This window comes from Ostrea edulis, chromosome 10 (genome assembly GCF_947568905.1).
Source record: "Ostrea edulis chromosome 10, xbOstEdul1.1, whole genome shotgun sequence".
In the NCBI taxonomy this organism is placed as follows: domain Eukaryota; kingdom Metazoa; phylum Mollusca; class Bivalvia; order Ostreida; family Ostreidae; genus Ostrea; species Ostrea edulis.
Genome location: NC_079173.1, coordinates 9,178,662 through 9,194,546, shown reverse-complemented (window position 1 = coordinate 9,194,546; position 15,885 = coordinate 9,178,662). Strand labels below are relative to the sequence as shown.

General features: G+C 35.5%; 1 protein-coding gene across 4 annotated transcripts in view; it reads right to left on the bottom strand.

The window, feature by feature from the left end:
- Positions 1-1,129: 1,129 nt before the first annotated feature.
- Positions 1,130-15,885, bottom strand: part of LOC125666730 (ecdysone receptor-like) — a 101,847-nt gene continuing 87,091 nt past the window's right edge. For all 4 annotated transcript variants that reach the window (XM_056151883.1, XM_048899975.2, XM_048899976.2 and 1 more), the window contains 4 exons: positions 13,007-13,329; positions 6,412-6,564; positions 5,986-6,211; positions 1,130-4,786 (listed from right to left, as the gene is read on the bottom strand). In XM_056151883.1, coding sequence (XP_056007858.1) covers positions 4,539-4,786; positions 5,986-6,211; positions 6,412-6,564; positions 13,007-13,329 — 950 coding nt within the window. In that variant the 3' untranslated portion in view covers positions 1,130-4,538. The remainder of the gene's footprint in view (positions 4,787-5,985; positions 6,212-6,411; positions 6,565-13,006; positions 13,330-15,885) is intronic.

Here is a 15,885-nt window from a genome sequence, read left to right as displayed (position 1 = left end):
GCGAGGATTGAATATTGTTTAACGTCCTCTTGAGAATATTTCACTCATATAGAGACGTCAACACTGCCGGTGAAGGGCTGCAAAATTTAGGCCTATGCTCGGCGCTTATGGCCATCGAACAGGGGGGGGGGGGGATCTTTATCGTGCCATACCTGCTGAGACACGGGGCCTCGGTTTTTGCGGTCTCATCCGAAGGAAGGCCCCATTTAGTCGCCTCTTACGACAAGCAAAGGGGTACTGAGGTCCTATTATAACCCGGATCTCCACGGGGTGAGGATAATTTTAACAATTTGATAACAAAGGTGCACTATGAGGACAAAAATTGTCCTTACAGTTACGTCCCCATAAACCTGACTCATATAAAAGATAAGTGGAGACAAATGGTGTAGATACATGCCCATACTGATATTCTCTCTTATAACATCTTTTTTTTCACAATTTGAAAGAGAGAAATGGATAATAAATTTTTATAGGTATTCCTTTAACTACCCAAGAAAGTACGTTTTGTCGTGTGCATCTTTCCTAGCCATTGTCAGGACAGATTTGTGTGCATGTGTGGAGAGAGCCTTCAACTGCTCAATTTGTGACCTTCAACTGCTCCTTTTATGACCTTTCACCAGAATAACAAGGACTTCTGTCAATACTGAATAAAAGTGACGTAATATTAACACGTCATCCTGATCAGAACAAGGCCGAACATTGTAACTAGTAGTATGTGATTAGTACACACAAGTCATGTTCAGGTGGACCAAATGATCGATAGTAAATTGTTTATAACGTCCATCTCGATAATCTTTCTCTCATATATTACAGGCGAAAGGCTGCAAATTTAGACCCATGCTCAGCACTTATGGCCATTGAGCATGGAGGGGATATTTATCGGACAACACCTGCTGTGACACCGGACCTCGGGTTTTGCGGTCTTAACCAAGGACCGCCCCATTTAGTCGTCTCTCACGACAAACAAGGGATACCGAGGACCTATTCTAACCCGGATCCCCACGGGATTGGACCAAATGAAATACACATGTGATTTGTAAATTGTTATAAATTGCATTCAAATAATTTGTACTGATGTACAGTGCATCCTCATGCACAGCCATGTTGAAAGCAGAACAAGACTCCACACAATATATTTACAAGATTTATTCTGTTGAGGAAGAATATCTCAAGGACAATGATCTAAAAATAAAGTCCACTAAGCTACTGTATCTCTGTATCATACACTAAAATTGGCTCATTACATATTATCTTACGTTATAACATGAGGTAGAGTGAGTTTAATATGAACAAAACCTGACATTTCTTAAGTTAAATCACAAAGTAGGGGCTGCACCAGAAGGTACTATATACATGGAGTACCTGCATTGTGCATCGAGTGTTATAAGGCAATGCCACTTCAATGGTGGGCAGTGTAATATTCTATATTTTATGATTTCGGTGTTTCAAAACAATTTCATATGAATTTATCAGAGTCTCTGAGGAGACGGCCATTTAAAAAATCTGTGTATATTTATTTTGAAATCCTGAAACAATAACTTTATTGTATCATTCTAATTTCTTAAAGTCTGGCTTCTTCAAACATCTAAATAATGTCATGGACATGCATTAAGAGAACATATTTTTAAAAAATACAATGCTTCATGCCGGCATACTTCATGCAGCACGTTAGAAATTTAGTTTATATGTTTACATCTGTAAGAATTCCCTGCCGTTTGAAATAAACGTACTCTATTATAAAAATTCATACGCGCTTTGTTTACAGTTGTAGCGCATTCATGAGGAAATGGCCATCATTACAATTTGTAAAGATACCAAAGGCTACATGTAAGACATTGGAAATGTACATATTTTGAAATACGTAATAAACTTTGGTATATCTAGTCTGTCTTTTTTGAAAATTTTGTTTTAGTAAAATTATGCAATTCAATCGTGAATTTCCATTCTGCAGACATTACTCTGGAAGATCAGATGATTTCCGAAACCATTCTTAAATAAGTATCCGAAAAGAACAGACCATACCCCTTTATTCGGGGAAATGAATGCCCACGTTTTGCTACATTGACAATGTGTGTACGTGTGAATGTATTTGAAACCTGCTGTAAAATAACTTAATCGCCTTAGCTAACACTCGTAACCCTATATAAAATACAGCTTTTGACCTCCTGATCAGTTTGTAGACTGTATATTTTTTGTAAATATTTCCTTTAGTAATTCATATAGTATATCTTTCAATAAAATTTCATTGGAGTAAAACTGATACAACAGAATTCCTGTCATGTTGGCTTTTGGCAAGTTGTTCCTCCTGAGTAAACAAATTTAGGGTGTGTGAAAAATACAAGATAATTGATAGTACTCAACTAAAATTTCCACTCCCTGAAACCTATACACACGATATTCATAGAAATCCAAATACTTACTATATCTCTAAAAAGCTTCACTACAATGAATTTATTCAATACCTCGGACAGCCTTGGTTCTTACCAAGACTTCTGAACGTTTAAAACTTCCACATTTCATTTCCGTATCTTATTCAACCGAATAGAAGAGATTTTGTTCATGTGTTCGTATTGCTGATTAAAGACAAACATATTCTTAAAATTTCGTAAATAAAGCAAAAATAGGTATCACAGTGCAAAATACACATCATGAAAAACTGGAGCATAAGCTAGCACTTGCTTGGTAATTTCTATTGAATGATGAGTCATCTATCACAAATCACGTTAGACTTGATAAGTACAATTGTGGAGCTAGACCATTTCCAAATCAAATGGACAAAAAAATAACAGTTAGACAACAAACAACAAGTTTGGATTAGAATCCTGGCTGAATGTGGGCGTGGCAGCTGTTAAAAATGCCATTTTGTTGGTAAAATTCACCAATGATACAATTTCACTCCATTTTATGGGGACTCACATCAATGCAGTATCTATTATGATAACAATACAAAGGTGTCTGTAAAAACACAAGGGCTACCACATAACTTCAACCATTAATCCAGAGTGACTGTTACAAAAAATGTTTGTAATGGAAAGTTTAAAAATCCTTAAATTAGTGACGTACAATGTATGTCCTGCACCAAATAAATCAAAATATTGATGTCAAATCATATATCAAAATAAATGAAAATATTGATGTCAAATAAAGTGAACTTCTGTTTCTTACAACATTCCGACAATTTATCTATTAATCTTACAGCATATGGAATATCAAAATATTTTAACCAAAACTTTTTTAAAAAAGTTGAATGTCATAAATTATTTTGAGAGCTGCTGGTACTATATACCAGCAACTCTCAACATAATATAAAAAAGCCTTATCTAGCAGTCAGTTAATATCAATACGTATTTAAGAAATAACATCTCAGTTGTCCCAGGACTATGGGAGACGGGATAAGAAAAATGTTCTCACCAGGTGGCAGGTTCAGCAAAATTACCAAATCTTTAATTAGCCCCATATCAAAATTTACTCAGATAAAAAAGTCCCTGAATTAATATATTAAACATTTGAGGAAATAATTCCATACCTATGGCAGAAATGACTCTCTTACTGCATTCGACAGAAAATGGCCTCTTTGCCCAAAAAAATTTGCTTAAAATTATATAAAAAAAATTTCTTTGCCTTACTTTCTTTATTTTCAAACAGTGGTTTTTCTTCCCCAAGAGGCAATTTTCTGTCAAGTGTGAAAACACACCCCAGATGCATTAAGAAGGTTCATATATATATATATACATAATACGTCATTTAGAAGCAATGTACTAAATCTTAAATGTTTTGAACATCTTTCATTTAAATAAATTAGCCCAAGCAGAATGTGAATCTAACAGTTATAAATACCAGCATCTACAATATACCACGAAATGAACAGGAAACGATCACATGAGCATAGCCGAACGGCAGTAAACAAACATCCCTGACCGACGTTACTTAACAACAAAGCTGCATTTCTACTCTACACAGAACTCTGTACAGCAAAAACTCCATTTCTACTTCTGTATTTCAAATACAAATGAGGAAATAAAACATGGGTATACAAGTCTTAAGGAGTTCATCGATACAAGAACACAACGCTTTTGAGCAGAAGTTAACAATGGGAGTCCATGGATAACTCCCATTGGTTGTCACCATGGTAACTATCCATTACCATAGTCATTTCAACAATACACAAATAAGATGGGCTTTTTTTACAGAGAGGAAAAACTTTGTCTTTAGTACAGATATCATACTCTCATATTCCCCTCTCATATAAACATACACATGATATATAATAACATTATTCAACATTAGATGTTCAATACCATAAAAAAAAAAAACCTCACACACAGTAATATATATGATACACATCTTCTCCAAATTCATCAGCATCCCAAGAATTCATTTATAATAAATTCTTTACACAGGTCCTGCACCAAATTTGTTTTTCATCATGTCATTTCATGTCAAGTGTTCCATCCCCCCCACCCCCAAATTGCACCCCGTCGCCTTCCCACGATTCCTTTTTATGACCTCCTGACCTCGTAATTTACATATTTCTGCCATCATTTATCAGACTGCATGTATATGTCCTTGACAACAGAAGGCATGGCTGACTCGTCGATTGGCAGGATGTTCAGCATTTTCGAGTGCTCGGAACTGATGTTCCGAAGGTCAATGAGGCGTAACAGGTATTTGGCGAGAGCACACCCTCCTTTGACCCGTTTTTTGTTTTCATATTCGTCCAGAGCATCCACATAAACCTTTTGGATCTGTTCCACCAGGTCACGATTCGTTAATCCAGCCCGGTCAGCTACAAAAAATATAATCACTTGTTCAATTTATTTCAAATGTTGAAATACCAATAAATTCATACTGGTGATTACTTCTGATTTTGGTAATGATGAAAAGATGTTATATGCTGAGTAGGGGTGAAACGATACAGTACCTTCTCGATTCGATTCTCGATACTTTAGTCTCGATTCGATGATTTTCGATTCGATACAATAGCATGTACCAAATTCTTTATAATGCTTAGATTTTTTTTTTTATGTTTATTGTATTTATTGCTCTCTGCAAATAAATTCTACATAATATAAAAGCATTTAACATAAAGCAACACTCTTATCACTTATCCTAAAGCCGAACTGTCACCATACCCAGGATTTATATATTGGGGGTGCATTTTTCAACTCGATTGTGTCCATTTTGGTACAGCAAAGTTTACTCGTACGTTGATCATGCAATTTTCAATTCCATTGGCCAATCAGAAACCGTGTAATCAAAAGCAATGAATGCTATGATTCTAAAACTGTATCGAACCGAAACAGACCCGGAATAAATCGAACATCGAATCGAGACCACTACATTGCAATGCATCGTTTCACCCTAATGCTGAAGATACTGTGAAATCATTAGAATTCGTGGTGGCTTAATTTTTGTGGAATTCATGGGTACCCCTTACCCACGAATTTACATCTTCAATGAATAAAGACAAAGCAAACATTCCAGAGTTATTTTTCTTACAAATATATAAATCCACGAAATTACGTCCCCACAAACCCGTAAAAATTCAGCAATCCACGAAAATTGGCACAACGAATTTAAATGATTCTACAGTAATCAGAAATTTTCGAAATACCAATGAATACTTGGTGAGCGAAATTATCCTTTTTATTTCGTTGATCCTAGCTCCTACTCAATACATCCAATTTTAAAAATTCTATGTTTTGGTTATGATAAGGAAAATGTCATCATGTGCCGAGGAGAAGTATAAAAATATACATGTATAAGTGAGCAAAATTTCATTTCTAATCCTCCGATTCGTTGCATCTAATTTTCAAATGAAATTGAAAATAGCATAAACTTTTTCTTTGATCAATTCAAAATTCATGTCTATTCCATTCTGAATTAGATCTTGAATTTAACATACACATGTATCTGCTTTCAGTTTACAATCCTCTGATATTTTCGGTCTCTAATAACAAATTCTCTCGCTTTTCAGTCTCTCACCTGAGAATATACTGATGGCCATGAAAAGGGCATACTCTGCATTATCGGAGCTGAGTTCTGCCATGTCATGACACAGTTTGAAGACAAGCTCTGTGTATTCTTTTGGCTGACCAGTAGCTTCCATATTGGCAATGGTCAGTGGAATGCCATTGGCCAGAACAATAGATCTAGAGGCAGGGTCATACATTCGACTGGCTCTCAACGCCATCACTTCACTGGAGGCTGCCTGGAAAGAGAATAAAGCTATTTAAAAAAAAAATTGATTAATAGAATCCTTCATTAGTATGAGTGTGGGATTGGGAAATTTCACTAACGGGACACGATCTTCAATCTAGGATTATGCTTTATTGAGTCTTAGACAGTCTTACAGTGAGCAAAACGATTTGGTCCTGTTTGTTAAATTTGGAAAAACCTGGCAAGACTTACCTTGAGCAAAACGATTTGGTCCTCTTTGTTGAGTTTGGAGAAGCCTGGCAAGCTCTTGGCAAACTCCACTATGAGGTGAGTGATCAGGACCGTCATTTTCGAGAGGCTCATCAGAACATGCTCTCCCGACTCCTCACGGCTAAGGTCTATATCCTACAATAAATAGGTTCAATCATGTATGAATTTTACAGGTCCTATAGAAGTGTTTTGCCACAAGGAATACACATGTGAAATATGAAAGCCCTACCACCATCCATTCAAAAGTTATTGCCAAGATTAAAGTTTTTGCAGAAAAACAGGCAGACAGGACAGATCAAAGACTATATGTCCCTGAATCTCTGATTACAGCGGCATAAAAACTGGATACAAGGGTTGATATGTATATATCTTTTGGCTTGCTTTGGTTGTAATAAGTACAACTATAAAATTCCTAAAAGATTAAGGATTTGTTACTTTACTACGATGTTCAAAATTTGAAATATATTACTTCCTTCATGTATAACTCTACAAATTTCCCCCACTGTTTTGGACTTGATTGAGGAATCCAGGGAGTAAATTACATTCTATACTCTATATACAGGGATGCGACTGAATTCCTCAGAAATCAGAGGAAAACTGGTCAGGAAGTGAGGATAAGTCCTCACCCTACCTCGAAAAATATCACTTTAGATCAAAACCATAGTTTTTCATTTTTTTTTTTAATAATTTGAGATAATCATAGGATTTCCTTTGAAAAGAGAAAAATCACACCCCTGTATACAGTAAACTGTATTCTAGTTTTAATTTTCATAAATTTTGAGAAAGGTTTGTTTGTATCAAGTGTTGTTAAGACCCAGCCACGATCCACAAAATCTACCTGTTCTAATATCAATGTTGGATGCCACCTGCCAACCACGCAAGAAAAACAGCATCTTCATTAGGTTTACATGATCAGCTGAGCATACTATAAGAAATGGCCCATCAGAAAGACCTAAGCATACTATAAGAAATGGCCCATCAGAAAGACCTAAGCATACTATAAGAAATGGCCCATCAGAAAGACCTAAGCATACTATAAGAAATGGCCCATCAGAAAGACCCAAGCATACTATAAGAAATGGCCCATCAGAAAGACCTAAGCATACTATAAGAAATGGCCCATCAGAAAGACCTAAGCATACTATAAGAAATGGCCCATCAGAAAGACCCAAGCATACTATAAGAAAGGACCAATCAACCTTACTATTAATCTGAAATAGAGCCACCCAGTGGTTCCTGAGGTCTGTGTTGAAGACACCTATACAATATCCTTTAATCTCATTATCTACATTAAGCCAAAAAAAAATAAAAATCGATCAATAGTTTCTCCGGCCCTGCCGCATTCGTTGAAAAGTACCATGTGATTTTGATTTTTAAAAAAAAAATTTATATTTGTTTATCTATGTAAATGAGGTAACTCAATTGTTAGAGATATTTACGTAAAACTTTAGGTTTTAATAAAAAAAGTATCTTTTTGATCAAATAACTCATTTATGTGCAAGTGTTTAAAAATAATAGTATACATTTAATAGTAAGTAATGTGAAGCTATCTTTTTTTAATAAGACTGGTGCGGTGGTCTAGAGGTATAAAATTCGCTTCACATGTGGAAGGTCGGTGTTCGAATCCCGGCCACGACAAACCTAAGTCGTTAAAACAGGTAGTGGCAGTTCCATCACCAAATGCTCGGCATCAGGTGTGAATGTCATGGGTCCTCGGAGATGACTTGGATGTCCTGTGTCACAGTAGGTGTGGTACGCTAAAGAACTCTCATTGCTCAATTATGGCCGTAAGCGCCGAGCATATATTTACATTTGAACAAACTTGAATCCCCTTTTTATCACAGGAGGCTTTTATTGTACCTAGTTCATGTGACTCTGAGAAAGAGAAAACTGTGTAATGTTACACATGCAGACCACAGAAAGACTTTTCAGAAAGATGTTAATGCAGATGAGCTAAAATAGCATTCCATTTAAGGAGGAATGCTACACCAGAGAAATTGTGGAGGATATGTACAACAAAATTTTGAAATTGAAAAATTTCAAATTTACTTTAATTAGTAAAAAAAAAATGCAGTTTTAGTAGAAAGCAATCTGGAAAAAAAAAATGGAAACCCTTGATCTACAGTTCAGCAGTTGACATGGTAACCTACTGAGCTAATCAGTTAGGCAATGATTTACAAAATGAATACACTAATATTGCTGATATTTATATTTTCTTCCATGTTTTAAAGTAGCTCCATCCTCATGTGACTTATCAATATTAATGGTTAAAAGTGGAAAAACTTTATCAATTTCCACTCAGTATAGTTTAATTTAATTAATAACCAAAGAAAATGTATATGTTGCCACCTTTTTAAAGATGTCAGACATACAAAAACAGAAGCATACATCAACATCAGAAAATCACCCATTTTCGTTAAACAGAATAATAAAAATAGATAAAAACTTGTTGAAATGACAAAATTTAAATATCAACAGTTTTAAAAATCTGCTAATTCATAAATATGTATATAAGTTTAATTGTGGATATTAGGGTAACCAATGTATAATAGACATCCAGTAGAGGAAATTCCAGCATAGGATTTATTGCCCTTGACGAATTTTTTTTAATCATAAATAATTGATTATGTATGAAAAATATAAACTTTTTCAGTAATGATAGTTTACCAGATTTTTTATTATATCCAGTGAATAAAATTCCTCAGAAAGATATATTTCTATCATGCGCAAAGCTTAATTTATCAAAATTTTTGCAAAAACCTATGACATCACATGAGGATCGATCAACCTTAAAAGGAAGTCAGCCATTATGACAATGTAAAGAACCTCCTTAAGTTCACATAACCTTTCACTATCAATATTGCTGAACTACTTCTGTCAATTCCAATTCAAGAACTGAAGAATGTCGGGGTATTATACCACAAGAACAAGTCAGGGTCTGAATAGGTTTCCCAGGAAACAATTATCATATAATATACAAGGACTTGTACTCTTCTATCTCAAACCAGTTAAACACCACACAGGAACAGTTCATCAAAAACACAAAATCTTTTAATCTGTGTTTATTTTACTAATATCTGTCTGTATGTGTGTTATATGCACGACCATATTGAAAACTAGGGTTATCGCTAAATATGTAATCCTGGATAAATAAAGGCTTTATTATTATTATAGACCAAACCATGCCACACATTGTATACACTACTCCTCCTCCTCACTAAATGACCTTGGAAAGATCAGTAATTAACAGTTTCTATTGTTGATTGACAGGCCATCAATTCTACAATATTAGCCTTGAATGCAAAATAAGAGGTCTCAGGTGTAGACCCGCAGGGAAAGTGCAGCCTAATCTTAGGACATGGTTACTTTTTATTGATTATCAACATGGTAAACGATCCAGTCGGCAAATCCTCGATGTAGGATCATTTTTCTCCCCTCATCAGCGTCTAACAGGAAGTTTGGTGTCACATCATGCGATAATGTCAGGAACAGTACATACATGCTCTGAAACAAAACTTCATTTCTCTCCTCTATATCACTGATTTTTCTTGGGACTAGTTTGAATACAGGAAGAATAAATTATCAAATATGACAAATATTTTCCCTCAGGAATTGTTTTATGTTGCAATTTAAATCCCGCACATCTGTCAAAATTCTGTAAATATTGTGATAGGTCACTTGAATGCAGTCCCATCTCTCTATAGAAGTATACTAAAACACAAGATAAAAACCACTGATTGCGTGAAGTGCCATCGGCGTGAAGTAAGATTTTTTTGCTCAGTGATTTTTAAAAAAGAACATTTATTTTTCCTGTTAAGAGTTAATTACTTATTGATTTATTTAGTGCCTTTCTCAATAACACTTGAGACATTCCAGGAGAAAAATAAGAGACCAACAGGCCTTATCAGTCACCTGAGTTTATAAGTATCACAAGCCCCCAAGGGCTATGAGATCAATGATTTTCCTGCGCCGCAGTGGCCGAGAGGATAGAGCGTTCGCCCCACATGCGGAAGGCCCGGGGTTTGAATGCCGGCTGCGACAGACCTAAGCCGTTAAAACCGGTAGGGACAGTTCCATCCCCAAACGCTCGGCATCAGGAGTGAATGTCACGGGTCCTTGGAGATGACCTTCAAATCGGATGCACCGTGTCACAGTAAGTGTGGCACGCTAAAGAACCCTCACTGCTCAATGGCCATAAGCGCTGAGCATAGGCCTAAATTTGAAGCCCTTCACCGGTCTTAATGACGTCTCCATATGAGTGAAAAATTCTCGAGCGAAACGTTAAGCAAGATACAATCAATCAATCTAAGCTAAATTCTAGTATTCAACAGCTGCATAAAACAAGAGCTGTGTTTAAATGCCCCTGACAGTGCCCATACTGATGAAAAACTTTACATAACGTATGCCATATCAATGCTATATGACTACATTTTTGACAATTAAGAGTCAGGACCCTGGGGTTGTGAAATTCACAATTTTGGTACACCCCCCACTTTGCTTTCCTAAATATGGTTTAGCGTTTGAACTGTATCAATACAATCTTCCATAATCACTACTCTAAGTTTGGTCCCTCCCTGGAAACAAAACTCCTACCTCTGGGATCATAAAATTTACAATTTTGGTACAGGGTTGATCATTTTAAATTCTTATTTAGTTTTAATAGAGTATCAATAGCACAAATGAATTTGTTAAATGTTTTCCACATAAACACTATGAGTGTAGACCAAGTTTGACCCTGACCTGGAGTCAGAACCCCTACCCGGGAGTCATGAAATTTACAATTTTGGTAGAGGCCTTCCTACTCTACATGCTCTATATGACTTTGCATTTAGTTTTTCTTACAATAGCTAGAGAAGATTTTTGAGATATTGGTTGATTTGATGGCAGTGTTTGCACCACCCCTAAGGCCCTGGGGGTGTAGGTCAGTCCTACAATTTATGTCCCCATGCATCCCAAAAATGTGTCATACAAAATTTTGAAAGGATTGGAAGAACAGTTATTGAAAATAAGCTAAAGATGTTTAATTGTTAACACATTTAATCACTATGACCATTTTGGCCCCACCCTGATACCAAAACCCCCAACCCTGGGATCATGAAATTTACAATTTTGGAAAAGGACTAACTGCTCCCTCTAATTATCTACTGAATTTCAATGGCATTATAGAAGATGCTATCTAAATGTTTTACTCAAACACATATTTTTTGTTGTTGTAATTTTATGGAGACCCAGAAAGGCTAAAATCATATAGTCCTTCAACTAAATGCTTTGCATGACTCTGTGGTCTTAAGCTTACGAAGATACACTTTGAACTGTGCGGCAGACTATCACGACAATTCCAGCCTTAAGCTTCTATAATAATCTCCGCCTCAGCAATCACTACGAGATCTTTTAATTTCTATCTGTAGATCTATCACTACGAGATCTTTTAATTTCTATCTGTAGATCTATGTTTCCTCAGATCTATAGAAAGCGGATACGGTTCTAATTCACAAACCCTGCTGAATACAAAGGGAGAAAGTTAATTTAATCCCTAATTGGTTTTCCATCAAAAGAGTCCAGAGGACAGACTCCATGCTGATGCAAATTAAAAATATTGTCATCAACGCTGTCTGTTTGGTTGTCTTCACAGACATTAGTTAAAAATCAGCAATGACATTAATACATTAAAACCTTTGCTATTTCGAATTTCATTTTGCATGTATCAAACACCACATGTCATCCAACGACTCGCAGACCATCAAAATATAGTCTCTTCTGCATTTAGTGTCTAGCATCAATGATAGGACAATTATATAGTCTCTTCTGCAATTAGTGTCTAGCATCAATGATATGACAATTATATAGTCTCTTCTGCAATTAGTGTTTATAGCATCAATGATGTGACAATTATATAGTCTCGTCTGCGTTTAGTGTCTAGCATCAATGATTTGACAATTATATTGATTCATCCAATTCCCTACAACACTGACTAGTCTCATCCACTTCCCTACAACAATATTTAGTGTAACACTGACTAAAGTCTCATCCACTTCCCTACAACAATATTTAGTGTAACACTAAGTTAAGTCTCATTCACTTCACTACACCAATATTTAGTGTAACACTGACTAGTCTCATCCACTTCACTACAACAATATTTAGTGTAACACTAAGTTAAGTCTCATTCACTTCACTACAACAATATTTAGTGTAACACTGACTAGTCTCATCCACTTCCCTACAACAATATTTAGTGTAACACTGACTAAAGTCTCATCCACTTCACTACAACAATATCTAGTGTAACACCGACTAGTCTCATCCACTTCCCTACAACAATATTTAGTGTAACACTGACTAAAGTCTCATTCACTTCACTACAACAATATTTAGTGTAACACTGACTAGTCTCATCCACTTCCCTACAACAATATTTAGTGTAACACTGACTAGTCTCATCCACTTCATTACAACAATATTTTATTTTTTAGTGTAACACTGACTAGCCTCATCCACTTCACTACAACAATATCTAGTGTAACACTGACTAGTCTCATCCACTTCCCTACAACAATACATTGAGTGTAAAACTTACTATAGCCTCATCCACTTGAGACTCCTCAGGAAACTCAAATTTATCCTGCAGTTTCACCAGTTTCTCCACCAGTTTCCGTGTGTCCTCTGACACCGAGTGGATGGGTCTCGAGTCTATAATGGCATAAGGAGATAGAGTGGAAGAGAACTTGACCTCAGGCGGAGACTGAGCCTTGCTCTCAATCCCCTCCCCCGAGTTGGAATTACACTCTGAGTTTAAGGCCGGCTTTTTTTCTGAGCTGCACTCCTGAACACTCTGAGAATATCGTTGTTTAGCTTTCCGTCGTGCGTCCCTCGCTTTACACTGTTCCTCAGACAGCAGACCTAGAACAAGGAAATGAAATAATGATACACGTTATAATCTTTATGATAACCATTATTTAAAAATCTAAACAAAATGGAGAAATATGAGGTGTGAGAGATGTCCCTATAAAAAGCCTGCATTAAAACATTCATTGTTGAATTAAAAAAAAATAATAAATGTTTTTTGGTATATCATACAGAAACAAATATGCATATATAAATACCAAGGAAAACTAATGAAAAGCTTGAAAGCTTATTTCAAATGGGGGTCCTTTAATAATAATAATAAATAAAATTTGATGCCTGGCTGTTGGTGCTAGGGGGTCATTGATGTGGAAGAAGTACCTGAAGGGAACCCACGTGTTGAGCGGGGTTTCATCGGAGTTGTGTCAACAAATTCCAGTGGGACGGACGCCGCTATTTCTATGTCTCTAGTTTTGCGGTGGGGGACAAAAATCATTTATCTTTTAATCGACTAGAATGTTGAATGAGTAACACTGCATGCAAACTGTTAGCAAGATTTAACACACCTTTTACCATAAACTTTTAATGAACAGACCCATTATTTTAGTGAAATTTTCAAAAATTATTCCACTCAAATATTAAACATGAAAAACAATCAGTAACAAACCCCAAACCTTTTGATATCGAGTCTTTTCTCCAGATTGGATAGAAAGAGAAAACATGCAATGATTCTGTTTAAAACTCTGTATCACATATGCCTACATCTTTTTTTTTTTTTTTTTTTTTTTTATATAAGAGTATCTAAATACTTGATTTCAAGTGACATACAATTAAGTTCAAGGATACAATCCTACTTTTATTTTCATTGTATCTATGCAAAATATGGGTCGATGCTCTAGATATCTACATTACATTAAAACATGTGCAATCAGTACGGCTGTTCATTAAATGTGTGAAGCATGCAGTCACATTTAGTTGTTGGTTCCTCGTAGTACTAAATATACTAAGTCAACTGATTTCTAATAGTCTATAAATGCGAAATAGTTTAGTTTTTAGCAACTCGACCCCAGCCTAGTATTCATTTACATTGATCGTTCATTAAATATAGTTTTCTGTTGGGTACAATTATCTCTTCTAAAAAGATCGACTATCAATAATGAATTGTGAATTTCTGAAGCCATAGTTCCTGTTTACAGTTAGTTAGCAAGTCCTGGCTCTGGAATGCCCCGGAGACATCAACTTTATGTCACACAGTCTTGCAGACTGATTTATGTCAGTATGACAAATTCATACTGTCGCCGAATCTCTTAAAGGATCAATTTCATTTCTCAAACTTTTTACTGAAAGGATAAACAGTACCAAGAATTTAATGAGCCTATACTAAGAACCTCACAACAGAGTGTGTCTTAATGAGCCTATACTCAGAATCTCACAATAAACTGTGTCTTAATGAACCTATACTCAGAATCTCACAATAAACTGTGTCTTAATGAGCCTATATACTCAGAATCTCACAATAAACTGTGTCTTAATGAGCCTATACTCAGAATCTCACAATAAACTGTGTCTTAATGAACCTATACTCAGAATCTCACAATAAACTGTGTCTTAATGAGCCTATATACTCAGAATCTCACAATAAACTGTGTCTTAATGAGCCTATACTCAGAATCTCACAATAGAGTGTGTCTTAATGAGCCTATACTCAGAAACTCACAATAAACTGTGTCTTAATGAGCCTATATACTCAGAATCTCACAATACACTGTGTCTTAATGAGCCTATACTCAGAATCTCACAATAAACTGTGTCTTAATGAGCCTATACTCAGAATCTCACAATAAACTGTGTCTTAATGAGCCTATACTCAGAATCTCACAATAAACTGTGTCTTAATGAGCCTTAGATATACTCAGAATCTCACAATAAACTGTGTCTTAATGAGCCTATATACTCAGAATCTCACAATAAACTGTGTCTAGCTTATAATGAGGGGTATGCACAGACTGTGAAGGGTCTTTATAATTAGTATCAACAAACGTGAACATTATTCATTAAATCCAAGTAAAGAACTTCTCTAAGTGTATATATACATGTTGCTTGGTGTTTGTGCATGAATACATAGATATATATACTTTGCGGTTATCATTTTTGCAGATTTTTCCATCCGCAAAATTTAATGTAGATAACCACAAAAAATATACCTGTTATGCAAAATATAAATTTCACATTTCTGATAAACACGCACAACATGCATAATAGCTGTTTGTAAATACATGCAGGGATAATAAAAAAGAATTCGAAAGCTTCCGTGGCATGTGACTGTTTCAGGTATTATTAATGGAAAATAAAAATACCGAGCTCAGATGTCGACAGAATGCAGCATGAGAGATTGACATGTCTGCCATTTCTCGTCCTTCCATGTATTCATTTTACCTATAGTATTTTGTATACAATTAGTAGACCTAACAATTAAAGTTTGAGAACTGATGCTCAGTTCAGATTTTGTGCTTGATACAGGTTTAGCATGTAGCTGAATAATGCATCCTGGGGATGCTTTAATAATTCAGATTCGAGATTAGAATTGATCACCATCATTGACATTTCTGTAAT